This window comes from Furipterus horrens, unplaced genomic scaffold (assembly GCF_987537825.1).
Source record: "Furipterus horrens unplaced genomic scaffold, mFurHor1.1.pri manual_scaffold_8, whole genome shotgun sequence".
NCBI classification, from domain to species: Eukaryota; Metazoa; Chordata; class Mammalia; order Chiroptera; family Furipteridae; genus Furipterus; species Furipterus horrens.
This window is the reverse complement of record NW_028327178.1, coordinates 104,546,069-104,564,734: the sequence shown is the minus strand read 5'-3', so window position 1 is coordinate 104,564,734 and position 18,666 is coordinate 104,546,069. Positions and strand designations below refer to the sequence as shown.

At 47.7% G+C, this 18,666-nt stretch overlaps 1 protein-coding gene across 3 annotated transcripts in view; it reads left to right on the top strand.

The window, feature by feature from the left end:
- The first annotated feature begins 529 nt into the window (after window positions 1-529).
- The window catches only part of ZFP64 (ZFP64 zinc finger protein), a 66,043-nt gene continuing 47,906 nt past the window's right edge, over window positions 530-18,666 (top strand). For 2 of the 3 annotated variants that reach the window (XM_090286578.1, XM_090286576.1), the window contains exons 1-4: window positions 530-725; window positions 3,623-3,862; window positions 13,593-13,754; window positions 14,813-14,875. In XM_090286578.1, the coding sequence (XP_090142704.1) occupies window positions 680-725; window positions 3,623-3,862; window positions 13,593-13,754; window positions 14,813-14,875 (511 nt within the window). In that variant the 5' untranslated portion in view covers window positions 530-679. The remainder of the gene's footprint in view (window positions 726-3,622; window positions 3,863-13,592; window positions 13,755-14,812; window positions 14,876-18,666) is intronic. The other variant, XM_090286577.1, reaches the window with a different exon arrangement.

Genomic DNA, 18,666 nt, shown 5'->3' with positions numbered 1-18,666 from the left:
CCCTGGAGCCAGGGGGCCCTCCATGTTCGGTCCCCGTCGTTAGTCTTACCTACACAATCTCAGTCGTTTTTATTTCACTGGCGGGGCAGGAGGCTGCCCAGTGCTCGGACTTGCAGCGCTCTGACGCTCAGCCGGGGTTTAGCGCACGCCCACAGCACCCCAAGCGCCCACCCACCAGCTGCAGCCTTACCGCAGCCGGGGGTCCTCTCTGAAACCCCAACTGCTCCATCCGGGCGACGCGGCTGCCTGGCCACCCTGGGGACCAGGCGCCCAGGGTGGCAGGTGCAAAGGCGCCAGAGCCGAGGAGACCAACCGCAGGGGTGCGGGCATGGGGCGCATCCCTCGGCACCAGTGATCGCCCTACCCCCCGGGACCCCGGTGCGCCTCTAGGTCCCGGGAGATTCCGCGAGTCCGCGGCCGGCGGCCCGGGCATCGGGATTGGCCCGCGGCTTCCCCGGGGGCCGCCGTTGCAAAGCCGGGTTGGGGCGCCCAGTTCAGCCAGCGCCCTCTAGGCAGCGGAAGTGGAGCTTGCTTTACATCCGTCCTCCCGCCTCGCAGAGTTAGGAGAAGGCAGGCTGGGGGGTTGTGGAAAAATAAAAGGAAAAGCCCTTATACCATGTAGACCCCTGCCCCCCGCCCTGCCATCTCGGCAGGCGGGGACGCCCCCCAGTCTTTGGCCATGAACACGAACAGCGAGGGCGAAAGCTTCCCGGGCTCCGTGCAAAGTAAGTGCTTTTCCGGGCACAGTGCGCGCTCCGGGGCCCGGGCCCAGGCACGTCTGCGACGCAGTGAGCAGGCCCGGGGCCCCGAAATCGGGGTGACGGCCCCGTGCCTGCGTCTCGGAGACCGCGGCAGGCGCGCGGTGCCGAAGGCACGAGAGGGGGTTTGGGGTGGGGGCAGCCCTCCCTGCGTAAACCTGGGGGCGCGCCCCAGTTTCGCAAGACCCCTTGGAAGGGAACGATGGGGGAGGGCGTTGCATTCAGACACTCCTACCCCCATGGGACATTTCCCCGGCCCCACGGCGGAGTTTGGGGGGGTTGGGGGGTAACCGCTGCAACACTGGTGGGAAAACTTCTGCCTCGGTGCTTCCAAATCCTTGATGTCTGGGGATCGGAGAGTTTCACGAGGTCTGGCCGGCTGGGCTTGCCGCCTTCCTGCAAAGCCTTGTCCATATTCAAGCCAGAGATTTGAATGGGGAATGGAGCTGTGGTTGTTTTCTCTGAGTTTGGGGCGCGTTTTTATTTCCCGGAGGAGGACAAGCAGTCCCTGATTTCGCCTGTATATTGTTTCCCGAGGCATGGTCCAGGGATGGAGTGCAAACCAGCCACCTGGGAGGGCGAGCGCTTATTTAAAAAAAAAAAAAAAAATCAAGCTCTCCTGGCTCCACCCATCAGGTCCAGGCATAGGGTGGGGACGAGGGAGGGGAAGAGATATCTGCTGGCCCTCCCTCGGATAATCGGGTGCGTATAAAAGTTTGAGAACCCCCAGGACGGGGGTTTGCAGACAAGCTGACACGTAGTAAGCACTTAGCCTGTTAGCTGTTACTGTTAGCAGCTCGGAGAGTTGGGCTTCTGAAGTTGACTGGGTATGCTTGCATAATTTGTGACCAGCACAGATTTCCCCAAACCCCAGGGCCCTTCCCTCCCACCTCGGAAGTCATCTCAGAAGTGGGACTCGGATGTGTCCATGTTTGACTCCTAGCCCACCCCGCTCCCCCACCCCGCAGCTTATTTTGATGCTGAAACGGGTTTGGAGAACTTTACAAAGATAAGGGCATTTTTTATGATGGTAGTGCCCGGCGTTTGTTACTTGGTCTCTCCACAAGCACAAGAGGTAGGTATGTTTTATCCTTCCAGATTTTCAGAGGGGGACACTTTCAAATTCAAATAGGATAGGGTTCCTCAGTAATCACCCAACCAGGAGATGTGATGGGGGGGGGTGGGGGGACCCTGTGCTGGCCTGTCACAAGAACCATCTCATTTAACCCCTCAGCTTGTCCCCTCCCCATTTCATCCGGCATCCTCAGCGAGACAGGTCACTTCTTCTCCTGGTTCCTTGTTTTCTGGTTAGTCCCATGAGTACCTCACAGCTACAGGGGGGCCGTGTTCCAGAGATACATTCCAGTCTGTGCATACACGTCGAAGGACTTAAGCGCACCGGGCGCTCTGCAAGATGGCTGATAAAACAGGACCGCCCTCAGCCCAGAGCATCGCCCCTGAGCAAGTCAACCCAACTGTATCTCCACGCAAAGATTCCTTGTCTTAGTTACACTGGGGGGAAAGACAACATAATGTAACTATTTTACAAAATTTCAGAAAATTACAGTACATAGATGCCAGCGATATATGCACAAAGCTTTTTTTTTCCATATTATTTAGACATGGGGAGAATTGGAAATAATATGAAGACCTTATGGTTACTGAAGATTATGCAGCATGGGTGACATGAACTAATGTGAATGTATTATTGCATGATTATATTTATAAATGTATTTTAGAGACGTAGCAGAATACTTATGCAAGATTATGGGGGGAAAGGTTAACTTGACAGTACATTATGATCTTAAACAAATTTCAACTAAAAACAATTTTTAATTGAAGATGAATGGAAGAAAAGATTTTATAACGTTTCATGATACACATAGATTGGAAGATTTTGATTTCCCCAGATGGCTTCTCTTCCAAATTTTCTGTTATAAACACGAGTTTCTTTATAATAAGGAAAAGAAAATTTTAAAAATAAAAAATTAAGTTTCTCATATTAGAGACTTATTAATTACTGGTGTTTCTTTGTGCAATAAACATTTACACAGCACTTTCTAATATAGTGGCAGGTACCGTGGTGGGTACTTTGAAAATGTTAACACAGTATTAACTCTTGGTATCATTACTATCGAGAAATAATACCCTTATCAGCTAGGAATGGATTTTGGCTACAAATAACAAAACTGAACCGTATTAGCCTTAATGAGAAGTCTGGAACCGGTTGATTCAGGAGATCAGGGAAGTAAGGACCAACATCTGTAGGGATCTTAGCATTTTCCTCATAGTTTCAATACAGCTGCACAAGCCCCTTCCATCACATCTGCATTCAAGGCAAAGTGTCTGTTCCCTTTTTGTCACGAAAGCCAAACTTTCCCCAGAAGCTCCTTTTGCAGCGTGCTGGGGGGGGGTGGGCGGGGGGGTTTCCAAGTATGTAAGGGACCTAGATTATTTAGACTAAAGGTTCTTGCAGTGTGTGTGTGTGTGTGTGTGTGTGTGTGTGTGTGTGTGTGTGTGTGATGGGGGCGGGGGGGCAGGATTTGCTCCTGTTTTGTTGAGGCAGGAGATGGCCGTTGGTCCTTGGAAGTGCAGGCCAGGTGTGCACATCAAAGAGCTTTCTTGTGTAAATATCACTAGTGTCCCTAGGGACAAAAATGTCTGATGAGCCGTTACTTGGGTCTCCATACGTTGCTGCTAGGACAGAATTGGGATTCTGTTTTCAAGAAAGAAGGAAAGTGGACGTTGAGCTGGCAACTAGCCATTTCCACCACCACGCCCTTGTTTCCCGCCGTGGCTCTGGCTTGTATGGCAGTTTCAGGCTCTTTGGAATTAATCCGCGACTTTCCCTTTGTCCCGTGGAGTTCCAGGTGGCACGACGGTGCTGGTCGAGCTGACCCCCGACATCCATATTTGTGGCATCTGCAAGCAGCAGTTTAACAACCTGGACACCTTCGTGGCTCATAAGCAAAGCGGCTGCCAGCTCACCAGCACGTCCGGCGCGGCCCCCGGCGCGGTCCAGTTTGTATCGGAGGAGACGGTGCCTGCCACCCAGTCTCAGACCACCACCAGAACCATCACCTCGGAGACCCAGACGATCACAGGTACGGCTGGGGGATGGGGAGGCAGTTAGAGCCAGCCACGTCCCAGACGCCACCACGGAACTTGTGAAAAATTCGTTTCCCAGGGTCTAACCCCCTCGGGTTGCTGATTCATTAGTGTTAACAAGCTCCACTGGGAAACCAGCCGCCCAGCCAGGGTTAAAGCATTAAGTGTTAGGACTCATAAATGTTGTCACACGTCAGACAATATAAACAAACAAACAAAGTTCCTAAAACCTATAAAGAAAAAATACTTGTGGGAAATACATTGCAGTTAAAAAAAATAAAGAGGGTTATTTTGGGTGATGGGAGTATGTGTATGATCCTTGAATTTGCATTATTTGCATAAAGGGACAAAAAACAGAGTTTTTGTTGTTTATTTTTAAACCTCCAAAGAGCCTCCCCTCCCTGGGGCTACAACCAGGAAAAGAAAGGTTCTGGGTCGTGTCCACTTAACTCCATCAAAAATAAATTGCAAATGGATCCAAAATTTAAACATGTATAATGACACCATAAAAGTCCTAGAGTAAATAATACAGACACGCATATACATACGCACATACACACATTGAGACACATAAACACACACACGTACACATACACTTAGGCCTATATAATCGGTCTTAAGGGATCAGACAGAGAACTTTAAATAAATGAAGTAACCCATTTATGAGATTGTGGGGGTCCTGTGGGGAATTGGAGAATATATTCTGTAGCTAAAGGAATTCAAATTTTTTAATTAAAAAAACATATATATATATATATATATATATATATATAAAATATGTGTGTGTGTGTGTGTGTGTGTATATATATATATATATATATATATATATATATATATATATATATATTGCCTGGCTCAGTTGGTTGGAGCATCATCTCATAGCCCGATAGGCCGCGGGTTCGATTCCCAGTCAGGGAATATACCCAGGTTGCAGGTTCGATCCCTGACTAGGGCACATATGAGAAGACAACCGCTTGATGTTTCTCTCTCATACCAGTGTTTCTCCCTCTCTCCCTCCCTCTCTTTATAAAAAGCGATGATAAAAATGTCCTCGGGTGAGGCTATGTACATGTACACATATATGCATGTATTAATACTGTCCCTACCAAAGAAGATGGATTGTAGACACACATACACAGACCCCCAAAAAAGAAAGAAAAAGAATCATGTATATGGTTGCAAATAAATTTGAAATTTTTCCAAAGTAAAAACAATATATTAGAAAGTACAACTGGAGAAAAAAAATGACTTGACAGCACAAATGACTATGGCCCAAATGTCCCTCACATGCAAAGACCTCCTAAAATCAACAAAGTAGAGAAAAAGAACCAAGTGGAAAAGTGAGCAAAGAGCAACAGGGGATAGACAAGAGGCCACTTAACATAAAAGTACGCGCGGTTGCCTTAGTAGTTAAAGAGATGCATGGCAGCAGGAGGCTTGGAGCGAGGATCTGCTTTTTTTTCCCTGGAGATGTACAGTCATGTAACGTGGGCAATTTTGTGATCTCTTTCAATTTTTAAATATCATATTTAAAATCTTTCACCTAAAACACATTTACCCAGCAAGTCCACTTCCAGATATTTATCCTATAAACCTGGACAGTGTATACTGTGAAGAAAGTGGAACTTGTATATGTATACCGTGGTCCCTCTCTATATCGCAGTTCACTTATCGCGGCCTCACTGTGTCGCGGGATTTTTAAAAATAAATTTAATTATCCTGCTATATTGCAGGATTTTGCGTACTATATACATATGTTGTTAAAGTTACGTAGGTTTAAGAGTGTAGAATATGTTTAAGAACATAAGTTGTGTTTATAAAAGTGTGAAAGAGGTTAATAAGGGGGTGGGAAAGGTTTAAGGGACTGGGAACGGTTTATAAGTGTGTGGGAAGGATTTGTAAAGCCTTAAAATATATATAAATACTAAAATAAGTGTAAGGTTCCTACTTCGCGGATCTTCACCTATCGTGAGGGGTCTAGAACATAATACCCGCGATAAGGGAGGGAATATTGTACATCAAGAAGAAATTAGATCAAGGAACTAAGCGTAAGTGACCCATGGACATGGACAACGGGGTGGGGGTTGACTGGGCAAGGGGTGATGGTGGGTGGGACAGGGGAGAGCACCAGGGAAAAACGGGACAACTATAATAGAACAACAGTTAAAAAACTAAATAAAACTCCATAAAGAAAAAAGAAGAAAAAATTAGATAAATCAATGTCAAAAGTTCAGACAGTGGCATATGACAGCCTGGAGAAGGGGAGCTAGATCTGTGTGCAGACATAGGAAAACTCGAGGTAAGTGTAAAAAAGACACATACGCATACATTGTATACATATATAGCATTATAGTCACGGTAAGCTTCTAGAGCAGGAATGAGGTAGGTAATGCTAAAGAGAGAAATATAAGCTGTGCATAAGTATTAGGGAATGGTGGGGAGTGTGGAAAAGTGGAGAAAGCTGGGCCCAAGGCCTCTCATTCTTGGCTGAAGTGAATGAACCGACTGCCCAGACATCCGTCAGTGAGGCTGACCCCACGCCCAGTAACTGCTCCATCTTCTGTCCTAGTTCTTTGCTCGAAGACATGCACCCTCCTCTAGGCATTTCCACTGCCCCGCGACCTTTCATTCATGCCACGCCTCATTTTTGCTGACTGCCCTGTATACTCGGGGCAGACCTGGGGTCCTCTTTGGGCCCAGCTCACAGTGGCCCCCACTGCATTGCGTCAAAGGAAGCACTAAGCTCCAGGGACAGACTGCGGGGTTTACATCCCGGTGTAACATCCTGCCAACCCGGGCCTGGGCAAGTCACTTCCTTGCTCTGATTAATATTCCTCACCTGTCCAAAGGGGTTATGACGGTACCTAACGCCGTCAGGTAATAGAATTAGGTGCCTGATACCCAATGTCATTGGGTTATTGTGAGGACTCTGTGATAATCCACATAAAGGACCTGGGGCAGAGTAACTGGACTCCATAAGCAACCGCCTTTATTAACGTGGAGATGAAGGGACAGGTGATGAACAGATGGTAAGATTTGCTGCTCTTCTGCCCGACTCAGCTGCTTTTTCTGATGGTGCCTGATTCTGTGCGCAGAACAAGCAGACCCTTGCCTTTTCCCTTTCTTTTACACCATTTACTTTGGTTTTTGGGGGGCCCACCTCCACATCAGCCTGGGCTTCAGTGTTCCACTAGTGACAGTTCCCAGACCTGCCTGTGGACCAGAGTCCCCGGGGAGCTTGTTAAAGGTACTGGTCCCTGGGCCCTGCCTCCTGAATCTGGATCTCTGGGGCTGAGACTCAGGCATCTGTTTTTTGTTGTTTTTTTTTAACAAGCTCCCTGGGGGATTCCAGGTCTCAGCCAGGTTGGAGAGAGAGTCACTCCCTGCCCGAGGCCACAGCCCGAACCTGGACACTGGAAGATTTCTCCAGATACCCTCACCCGGACATTATCCAGATCTAAGTGTCCCTCTTTGGTCCTTGATTATGCCGACCCTGTCCTCACGCAACTCGTAGGTTTCCTCTCTGTCCCGTCATAGGACATAAAGTAAAATTTTTTTCTCTGCTGGCCAGCTTTGAAAGTTTCCTGTTGTTTCGCATTTGACTTAAGAACTTTCTGGTGGGAACAGTAAAATAGATGTTGATGCTAGTGGAAAAGAAAAATTGCATCCCACATGCGTTTCCTGCGTTCATGGGTTAAAACCATGGGGATTTGGAGTCAGACCCTGGGTTTGAGTCTTAGCTGTACAGGGCCTGAGGTGACAGCCATGTGACCAGAGCAAATGACAAGGACTCTTGGCGTCTCGTTTTGAAAGTGGGCACAGAGATAGATGGGAAGTTTGGGGCCCTGAGCCAGACTGGGTTGAACTCGAGCAGTCACCCCTTGCTAACCAGGTAACTTTTTGCAGATCACTTAGAGTCTCGGTGTCTCCATGTCCCCAACTGGAAAATAGAAGTCATGATAGTTGTCGTCACCTTAGGGGGTTGTAACCAGGCGTTAGCAGCTCCCTACATGTTAACTCTTGTTTACCGACTCAGGGGCTGTAAGAATTAAGTGGAACAGCACACAGAAAATGTTGGCACAGGGTCTGCCCCTAGCCAGTACTAGTTAAATTGATCACTTGACCTAACATGATCTTTTCACCTCTTTTGATTAATTTTACTCTTCAGGTTCCAGCTTAAACGTCACTTCCACCTAGAAGCTCGCCATGATTTCCCCTCCTCCCCTCACCACTGAGGTTTAATTTTCTCACTGCTTCCCTACCTAGCACTTATCACAGTGTTAATTAATCAATTATTTGGTGACAAGCCATCTTCTAGCGAGAGGCGTTCAGATGCTTCTGGGGGTCCAGCAATGTAGGGAACGCAGCGGGTAGAAAGTGGGAGGGCCTGTGGGCTTCCAGCCAAGAAAGGACAGCGGCCCAGACAGCCCGGAGCCACCCTCGGTGAGGTCCGGGTGTTGCCATCTCTCATGTTGAACAGAGCAGTTTCAACAGAACATCAGCGTGATGCAGGGCCACGCTGTGACAATGGTGAAATGGGACAAAACAAAATGCCTCCGCCATCATGTTTGAGCCTCAAAATACCAAACACCCCCTCCCCCACTAACCTGAGTAATATCTGCTTCTCTTCCTATTACAGCTTTAGCCTCCTCTGCTCCTTGGTAATATTAAATTTAAGGTGTCAAATTATCAACTTTCCCCCACTTCCTGACAGCTTACAATGACCTTCCCCTGAAGTTATCTGGCACGAGCCCCAAACCAGACTCCTTTCCAGCACCCTGTTACTGAGACACCCCAGTTCCACGGTCTGAGGATTCCCTCAATGCAACAAGTAATAAACATACTCACCTACAGGTGTGGCCATGGTGGTCTGTGGCCAGAGGACAGGGACATATGGAAGACCCAACTCACCTGACTGGTTTTGAAAACCTTCACAAAGACTCTGGAGGCTCAGTGTGGCCCGTGAGCCATAAACTAGCGGCAACGTTTCTGGTTTTACCAGCCAGCTGGTCTCCCTGCGGCCGGCCTAGCAACACACAGGCACTCTGTGAAACAGTCACCGTATGGGGACAGGAAAGGACAGCTGGGAAGACCCGGTCCGTTAACATGCACGAAGCATTGGAGTTTGCGGAGCCAGAGGCAGGAGCCAGCATCCCGGAGATGCTTGTCCATGAGAACACAGCCCACGAGCAGGGAGGACGGCCTAGTTGTGGGACACAAGCCCAGCGTCTATGGTGAGCGCAGCCTCATCAAAGAGTGAACGGAATAGGTCGGTCCCAAGAGGAAAGCCAGGGGGAACACTTGTGGGAGCAAAGGAATAATAAGTCCTGAAAGGCTCCCCTGCCTTTGGGAGGAAGATGGTGGTCTGGGGGCCGGTCCGCTCAGGCAAGAGCTGATAACAGTGTCTAGAGAGGACACAGGGAGTTGGTGGCAGGGGCCGGGCTTCGCCTCTGACGTTGATTCTGAAGGGACTGGGAGCCACTGAAGACAGTTGAGCACATGAGTGATACAGAAGTCAGACTGTAATGATTTGCCGTAGGATGTGGCAACCATAGTCCTCACTCATTCGTAGGTAGTGCTTGTTAGGGGCCCCTCACTTTTCTGAGTACTCTGTCTGACGTCCTTTTCACAACCATAAATTGAATAATTTGGGGTTAAATAATTTGTTGGAGATGGCAGAGCATCAGGCCTGGGTCTCCAATCCGGGCTACCTGTCTGCAGAATCTGTGCCCTTGACCACTCCACACCTCCCCTTCGTAAACTCCCCGCTGCAGGGTTTCTCAAAAGAGCAGCCGGAGCAGCAGTGGAAAGTGCCGTCCCCCAGACTTCTCCCCTGGGGGTAATATCTTGAGCAGGGGCCTGAGTTCTGCACCAGCCCCTGCTTCCCATTGCTCCTAACACCCAAGCACAAATGGGCCAGACAAGAAGACACTGATTCTCTCTTAGGATAAGAAGAGCAGGGCATATCGGTTCTGTAGTTCAAAGGCAGCAGGTGCTTTGCATCCTGCTGTTCAGGTGGTGGGCTTTGTCCGTTGGCCTCACCCTTTAGGTACCTCACGGTGACAAGAAGGCTGCCACTGCTTAATTCCTCAAGTTTCACTGAGCCACGTCCACAGACTGGGGAAGGAACAGCTTCTCTATCAGGGAGGACGTGCTTCCCGGAAACTCCAGATCCCACTGGCTGACATGGGACGCATGCCCAGTTTCCACTGTTGTGGATGCAGCTGGGCCATCAAGGGACAGGGAGGAGGGCTGAGCAGTGGAATCCAGTCCCCAGGACCCCCTCTGCAGAACGACACAACTGCCACAGGCTCCCACAAGACAGGGTTGACTAGGTGACCCAAGGCCTCTTTATTGGCTGTAGAGTTCCAGATACCTGCTATAGAATACTGTTAATAATTACATGCTTCCATGGTCTGTATTGAAATGTGACCTTCTCACTGGGCCTCCCAGGATTACCTCACTTAAAATCACACACCCCCAGCGCTTCCTGTACATTTCCCTGCTTTTGTTCCCCTCCATGGTGTTAATTGAAATAATTTATTGCCTGCACACTCCCAACTAGAGTACCAGCTCCATGAAGTCAGGGAGTGTTTGGTTCTTTGGCTCACTGGTGTGTTTCTAGTGCCTAGGACAGCGCCTGGCACACAGTAAGTGCTTAATAAGCACTTGCTGAATAAATCAATGAATAATAATAACAATAGCAGTTTTACATGCCTGATCTCTCATCCTCACGACAGCCTGAGGAGATAGGAATGGGAACTGCCCTCACTTTACAGGTGAGGAAACTGAGGCTCAGGGAGATAAGACTTCAGAGCCCAAGGTCTTGAACAAACCTTTTTCAGTCTAGGAGCCATCTATTTTGGGGTGACTCGGATGTCGCGTGTGATGAGCCGTACACACAAAATGATCCCCGCAGTTGGGTGCCTGATGCTTTGCCTCCTGTGCCGTCCCCCCGAGACCACGAAGGCAAGAATGGGAAAATGGACTGCATCAAACTTCTGTGCATCCGAGGAAACAACAGCCGTGAAAGACAACCTACGGAGTGGGAGAGAACACTTGCAAACCACTGACTGAGAAGTGGTTAACGCCCAGAATGCTCCCACGTTGCCCCTCTGCTTGCCACGAGGGGGTGCCGAGGCTCATGGAGGAGGGGCAGGTGGACAGCTAGGAGACGCAGCCCCGGAGTCTCCCGGGAGGGGACGGGCCCAGCATATACTCCCTGGAGGACTGAGCTACGGGGAGGGCCCGGCCACGCCTACAACCCCGCCCCCACCACACCATCCCACCTTTTCATTCAAAAAGTGTAGAGTGGAAAGTTGGGAAGTCATAATGGCATGACCAGCCAACTGTCGCAGGCAAACGGACAGCTGATCATCCTAGGTCTTGATCAAACCCCCATTGAAAGTCCGGTACCAGTGCCCCGTTCTGTCCAACGAGGGCGGCTCGTGTTTTGTATGTGACCGTGGCCACAACCTCAGTAAACTGAAACAGCCTTATGAAGTGGGCACAGTGATTACCTCTACTTACAGGGGAGGACGCTGAGACTCAACGAGGTTACGTGCCTGCCCTGAGGGCACACACATTCAGTAGCTGAACCTGGACACAATCAATCCAAAGGCACATTTTAGGGTGTCCAAAATGGAGGTGCACCTTGGAATTCATGAGAATGCACTCAGTCAACAGGCAGTCAAGCAAAACCGTCTTTGTGTACCTGTGAACAGACTCGCTCATAGCTGATCCCATTTTTGGCACTTAGGCAGAGCTGTGTGCATTTTATGGAACTACATCTATAGAGTTCCGTTGCCGTTTAGAACGTCTTCCGAGATACTGCATGATGATTTGGGTTGCAGATCAAAAGTAACTACCCAGAAATACCTGTAAATTAGTCATAGGGGCTCCACCTGACAGCAATGAAGCACCTGTTTGTTGTTGGAAGAACAGCGCCTTGTTCATGCAAAGCAACGAGAAAAATGGAGTCCCTCCATTAGGCAGAGGGGAGCTAGCTTTGGGGGCTGAGATGCACGGAGAAGGGTCCTCTACGCTAGCGCTTCTCAAACTCCGAATCCCCTGGGCAGATAGTTAGAGCAGAGCGCTGGGTCCAGCCCAGAGTTTCTGACTTAGCAGGCTGAGGGGTGGGGGCCAGGAACTCGCCTGTGTAGCAGGTCCCCAGGTAGGGCCAACCGAGCTGCTGGCTGGGGTCCAAGCACAGCACTGGAAACGGGCAACAGCCAAATCCCACGAGTGGATGAAAACCTATGAATACGAGGCAGGCGTGGCTGAGTCACGCCTCTAAGAGACTTGGCATGAAGGCAGCATATCGGTTGATCCGAGGGTTTTGGCCAACTCTAAACAAAAGCTACTTCCTCGCCATGTTTCAGTTGAGAAAAATTGAAACCTTGACTTCACACGAATACCTGAGACCTCTTTGACATGCACCAGAATGATGTCATTTATTGCCAGCGGTGTCCCACAGATGGAGGCCCCAATATCCAAAGAAGTCTAAAGAACTCACTCAAGAGATAGAAAATTTCTAAGGAATATCAATACTAGATATAAAATAAGGACTATGAAAGCATTACATCATCATGTGTTTAATTGGCGGCTTTTTAAGTCTGTCACACCGAAGATAATAACTGGTACATCTTATAATCTATAACATCTTAACATTCAAAGAAGGAAGGTGTTTGTTTTAAGAGAAAATATAACACCTCAAGTCTGTGGCATAGATATGGTAGCTTCGGCCATGGCTGAAATAGGTAATAAGGTTAGGTCTGTATTCAGTAAATACAAAGCCAAAAAGGTCAGAGGTAATGCCTTAGTGACTGAAGCTTGGGAAACAGAATGTGACAGTGGCCCTTAGAATCATCCCTAGGACCTCTTGGCCTGGCAACTCACCCAGTGAGTGAGCCCCATCGGTCATATTTACTCCCTATTTGAAGCCAAACCTCCATGTGACAAAATACATATAATAAAGGAAGAAAATATTTCCAAACCCCAAACTATAAACTTAGTTAGCAAAGTAGTCACAAAATTTTTATAAGCAAGAAAAGAAAAATTTGAGACTGCTTGTTTTATGATAAAAATGTTTCGTCTCTTTTCTCCTCAAAACTTCAGTGAGAGTACAAGGATTTTTTTAGGAGGGCTTGTGTTAAAGAGTATTTTTAAGTAAACTTGGCAGCCTTGCCCAGAATTTCTTCAATCAGTTCCTTTCCAGTTGTTTGTAGAATTTTGTGGTCACGCCTATGAAAGGGCCTAATGCATTTGGCTGAATTCACAGAAAATCTACCAGGCGTAAATGATAGGGCCGTTGCTTGTTTACTTAATAAGTCTCGAGTGGGATGGTTGCACAGCTCTGGCTCAGCGTGGGACTTTCCTGATGTCCCCTGATGTTTACAGAATAGCTGCCCCTGCTCCGGACATCACATCTTCAATCCAGCATGTCCGCAGACAGGAAGTGGGGCAGCCAGGGCAGCAAGAATGCATTTTCTCCAGCTGTCTCTTTTTGCTCCCATTTGTTTTTTTGGTTTTTTGGTTGTTTGTTTTTTTAATCAGAAAATCTCTTACAGAAGCCCCCCCGCAGGTATTCTCCGGTGAACACGCCTAAGCAGCTGGGGAGGCTGGGAAAGCAATCCAACTTGTTCATCCCCTAGAAAGGAAGGCAGGCAGAAGGAAGAGCCGATGGGCATTCGTATTATGAAAATTAATCACCGCCGCGTCTTTCAGTTTCAGCTCCAGAGTTTGTTTTTGAGCATGGCTACCAAACTTACCTGCCCACGGAGAGCAACGAAAACCAGACCGCCACGGTCATCTCTCTGGCCGCCAAATCTCGTGCCAAGAAGCCCACGGCCCCTCCTGCCCAGAAAAGGCTCAACTGTTGCTATCCAGGTAAAGGCGGCGTGATGTCCTGCTTGTGTAAAGGCCGTGACATGTACCAGGGTCCAGGGTTCTAACTTGTGAACATGTGGCAACGTGACATACGTGGGCTCCCCAACTGCCCGGCTTAAAAATCCGAGCCCCAGAGTGTTCGCAACGTCGCATACGGCCTGCCTCTCGCTGCCCCTCGTCCCCGTGTGCATGGGCTGTTAAGACTTCTGTAGCCATGGGACTCGTGAGAATTTAAGGTCCCTGTGAACTGTTTGTGTTGTGCTGTTAGCGTAGGAAGACATCCAGAAAGATGTTTCTTTTCTTACTTTTTTGGGGGGAAACAAACAAACAAACAACTTTTTATTAGGAAATAATTTCAGGATTACCGAAGAGTTAACAAAAATAGTTCGAAAACCTTCTGTATCCTCTTCATCTAGATTTCTCAGGGGTTAACATATTGCATGTGCTTTACCACTCTTTCTGTACATACACAATCTTTTCCTCAAGCCATTTCAGAGTAAGTCACGGACACGCGCTCCCTTTCCCCCTCAATATCTCCGTGTGTATTTCCTAGAAACATAAAAATTCTTTTATATAACCACAGTAGTCATCAAAATCAGGAAATTAACATTCATACCCACCATGGGCCAATTACTCACCTTATTAAGATCTTACCAATTGACTCTAGATCAGAAGAAAAACACTGTTCCCCTCGTCCAGGATCCCATTCATGATCACACGTGGCATTTAGTTTTCATGTGTTGTTTCCTTTCATCCCAGACTTTTCTTTCATGACCTTGACATTTTTTACAAAATACAGGCCAGTTATTTTGTAAAACGTTCCTCAGTTGGGGTTCGTCTGATGTCTCCTGGTGATTAGACTTCGTGATGCAGTTTGGGCAGGAAGCACAGAAGTGTTGTTCCGACCTTGGAGCATCGGATCGGGGCGCGGGGTATCAGTTTGCCCTGTTTCTGTGGGGTTCACTCGCGTTACTCGGTTTAGGAGGGTTTTGCCACGTTTCTCCACTCTGCAGTTACTGTGTTTCCCTTTGTAATGATCTGTCCTTGCTTTTCTTAAGGTTGCCAGTTCAAGACTGCTTATGGCATGAAGGACATGGAGCGTCATTTAAAAATTCACACAGGTAAGAACCATTTCTTCAGCGCACACGCCCTGAGCACGAGCTCTCTGCTGGGAGCTGGGGACCCAGGCTAGTCAGACACGCGACGTGACGTGGGCTCTCACAGGAGTCCAGACACACATTCAATAAAAACAAGATGCCGTTTCTACATATATTTTGGCAGAAAATGTTTAAAGTGATAAAATCCGGGGCTGGAACAGATATGAGCAAACTTAACTAGTGGAAATGTGAGTGGCTGCAGCGATTTTTGAAAACTGATCTGCCAGAAATCGTTAAAATTAAAGTGTGCCTGTTTTTCTCATTTTGAGGAGATGAACCTATAAATGTGTCTCTGTGTGCAGGTGTGTGTGTGTGTGTGTGAGAGAGAGACAGATGATTGGTAAAGAGAGGAATAAGGGGGAAGAACAGTAACTTTTATGCATCTTTACATTATATAATTGGATGCAGCGAGTATGTAATTTTTGCAATTTTGAATGGGAAATGTAATAAATATGTTTTTTAAAGGAGAGAAAAAGATTGATGCATGGAAAAAGAAAAATGTGATTTTTGTCTAGTGATTTTAATTTTCTTTAATGTATTATTTTTATGTCTCCCGATCCTTCTGCATGGAGAAGCAATTGCTTTTTTACACTGTTTTAAACAAAGTATGAGATGCTCATAATTCAGGGATATGGACACCTATAAAATTTTAATTATATTTTATTGATTACGCTATTACAGTTGTCCTGATTTTCCTTCCTTTGTCCCCCCTCCACCCAGCACCCCCACTCCCTCAGGCAACCCCCCCCACCATTGCTCCTGCCCATGGGTCATGCATATAAGTTCTTTGGCTGCTCCATTTCCTACACTGTCCTTGACACCCCCGTGGCTATCCTGTAACCACCTATTTGTGCTTCTTAGTCCCCTCACCTCTTCACCCATCCCCCACACATACCCCCTCCACCTGGCAACCATCAAAACACTCTCTGTATCCATGATCCTCTGTTCTTCTTGTTTTCTTAGTTTGTTTTTAGACTCAGTTGTTGATAGGTTTGTATTTTTTGCCATTTTATTGTTCATAGTTTTGATCTCCTTTTTCTTAAATAAGTTCCTTAATATTTTATATAATAATGGTTTGGTGATGACAAATTCCTTTATTTTTTTTTTCTCATCTGGGAAGCTCTTTATCTGCCCTTCCATTCTAAATGATATCTTTGCTGGGTAGAGCCATCTTGGCTGTAGGTCCCTGCTATTTATGACTTTGAATATTTCTTGCCCAACCCTTCTGGCCTGCAAAGTTTCTTTTGAAAAATCAGCTGACAGTCTTATGGGAACTCTCCTTTAGGTAACTAACTTCTTTTCTCTTGCTGCTTTTAAGATTCTCTCTTTGTCTTTAACTTTTGGCATTTCAATTATGATGTGTCTGGGAGTGGGCCTCTTTGCATCCATCTAGTTTGGGACCTCTGTGCTTCCTGAACTTGCATGTCTATTTCACCAAATTAGAAAAGTTTTCTTTCATTATTTTTTCAAATAGATTTCCAATTTCTTGCTCTTACTCGTCTCCTTCTGGCAATCTCTTGAAGTTGCCCCAGAGGCTGCTTATACTATCCTCATTTTGTTTTTTTAATTCTTTTTTCTTCTTCTTGTTCTGATTGGTTGTTTTTGCTTCCTTATGCTCCATATCATTGGTTTGATTCTCAGCTTCATCCACTCTACTGTTGTTTCCCTGTAAATTGTTCTTTGTTTCAAATAGTGTATCCTTTGTTTCTGACTGGATCTTTTTAATGCTACTGAGGTCCTCGCTAAGTTCCTTGAGCATCCTTATGACCAGTGTTTTGAAGTCTGCATCGGATAGATTGCTTATTTCCATTTTGTTAAGTTCTTTTTCTGGATTTTTGATCTGTTCTTACATTTGGGCCATGTTTCTTTGTCTCTTTGTTTTGACAGCTTCCCTTTATTTTTTTCTGTGTATTAGGTAGAGCTGCTTTGACCCCGTGTCTTTGTAGTGTGGCCTAATGTAGCGGGTGTCCTGTAGGGTCTAGTGGCACAGCCTCCCCTGTCACCCAAGCTGGGTACTTGAGGTTCACGCTGTTTGCAGCTGAGCCTTGGTTGCTGTTGGCAAATCAATGGGAAGGATTTACCCAGGTCAGTCAGCTGCAAGGACTGGCTGTGACCTCCTTGCTCTGTGGAGGATCAGCTGTGCAGGGGCAGGGTGGTGGTGCTCCGACGTGGTCTGTAGCTGCCCACTGGGTGGGCTGGCCCTGGGGTTCCCAGGTGGTGCAGGCCTAGGTCAGCCCCCACCTGTGTTTTGCTTGGACGCCCCTCCCCCACCTACCACTTATGCTGGGCTCGGAGATTCCCAGGTGAAGCCAAGCTGGGAATCTAGGCTGGCTGTGGCTAGTGCCAGGCCTGGGGCTCACTGAAGCCAGCCGTTGCTTGTTTGATAGGATTTAGGAAGTTGTGAAGCCTGAGCCAAGACCAGCCCTTCATATGGGAAAGCAGCTTGGGTGGGTCCGTAAGTTGGGTGGGGATCTCCAAGGTGGGTCAAACAATGTTAGCCAGGTTGATGGAGTCTCAGATATGGCACCAGCTTGCTAGCTCCCTTCGGGGAGGGTTTAGAAAAGGGACAATGGCCTCTGCTCACCTTGATGACACACTTGAATTCCTCCCTGTGTACCACTGGTGCCTTTCAAGCTGCTACCCTGGTGCTGGAGCTCAGAGGGAGGGAGTCTGAGTAGGTGAGTCCGTGTGTGGGTTCTTTAAGGGGAACTGCTTGGGGCTCCTGCAGTTTCTTCCACCAGCTCAATCCCCGCTGGTTTTTGCAGCCAGAAGTTGTGGGGACTTATCTTCCTGGCACTGGATCCCAGAGCTGGGGGGCCTGGTGTGGAGCTGGGACTCCTAGCTTCTGAGGTATCCCTCCCAAATTTTTATCCACCACTCGTGGGTGAGGGACCAGCCCATTCCGCGTCTGTGCCCCTCCTACCAGTCTGGATGGATGTGGTTTCTTTAATTCCGTAGTGTCAGACTCCAATTCAGCTCGATTCATGATGGTTCTGAGTGATGGTTGTTCTACATTTTAGTTGTAATTTTAATGTGGATGTGCAAAGAGGCGAGCCATGTTTACCTATGCCGCCATCTTGACCGGAAGGTCCTGCTGGACATGTATAAATTTAAAGATAAATGTGTATCATGTAGGGATACACTGGAATTTGGCCTGGGTGACACTGACTGCCCAAAGTTAACATTTTAGCCTCAGCCTTTGGAAGATCAGTTATTTTTTATATTCCTTGGCTATGGCCAATGATTGCCTTATTGCACTGGGGTCACTGTCACATCTAATCACCCTCACAGTGACATGTCACTTGAATTTATTTTAATTATCAGAATGTTGAGTTATTCAGTTTCAGGTATTGTCAGGTACTGTCGATGTAACAAGCAATGAACCTCCCCACGTGGCTTTCTTTTTTCTTTTTTTTAATTATTTATTTTTTGTTTACTTATTTGTAGAGAGAGGGGAAAGGAGAAAGAGAGGGAGAGAAACATCACTGTGTGGTTGCCTCTCACTCGCGCCCCCAACCGGGGACCTGACGTGCAACCTAGTCATGTGCCCTGAGTGGGAATCGAACCAGCGACGCTTGGCTCGCAGGCTGATGCTCAATCCACTGAGCCACAGCAGCCAGGGCCCCGCACGTGGCTTTCACACGCTGGTGTTCCATCGGTCCAGCATCGCATGTTCCCCGTTGCACGGTGCCCCGCTGCGGCTGTTCGTGAGGACTGGGAAGCAGGGTGAACACATGTTTAAGGGCAGCAGCCTT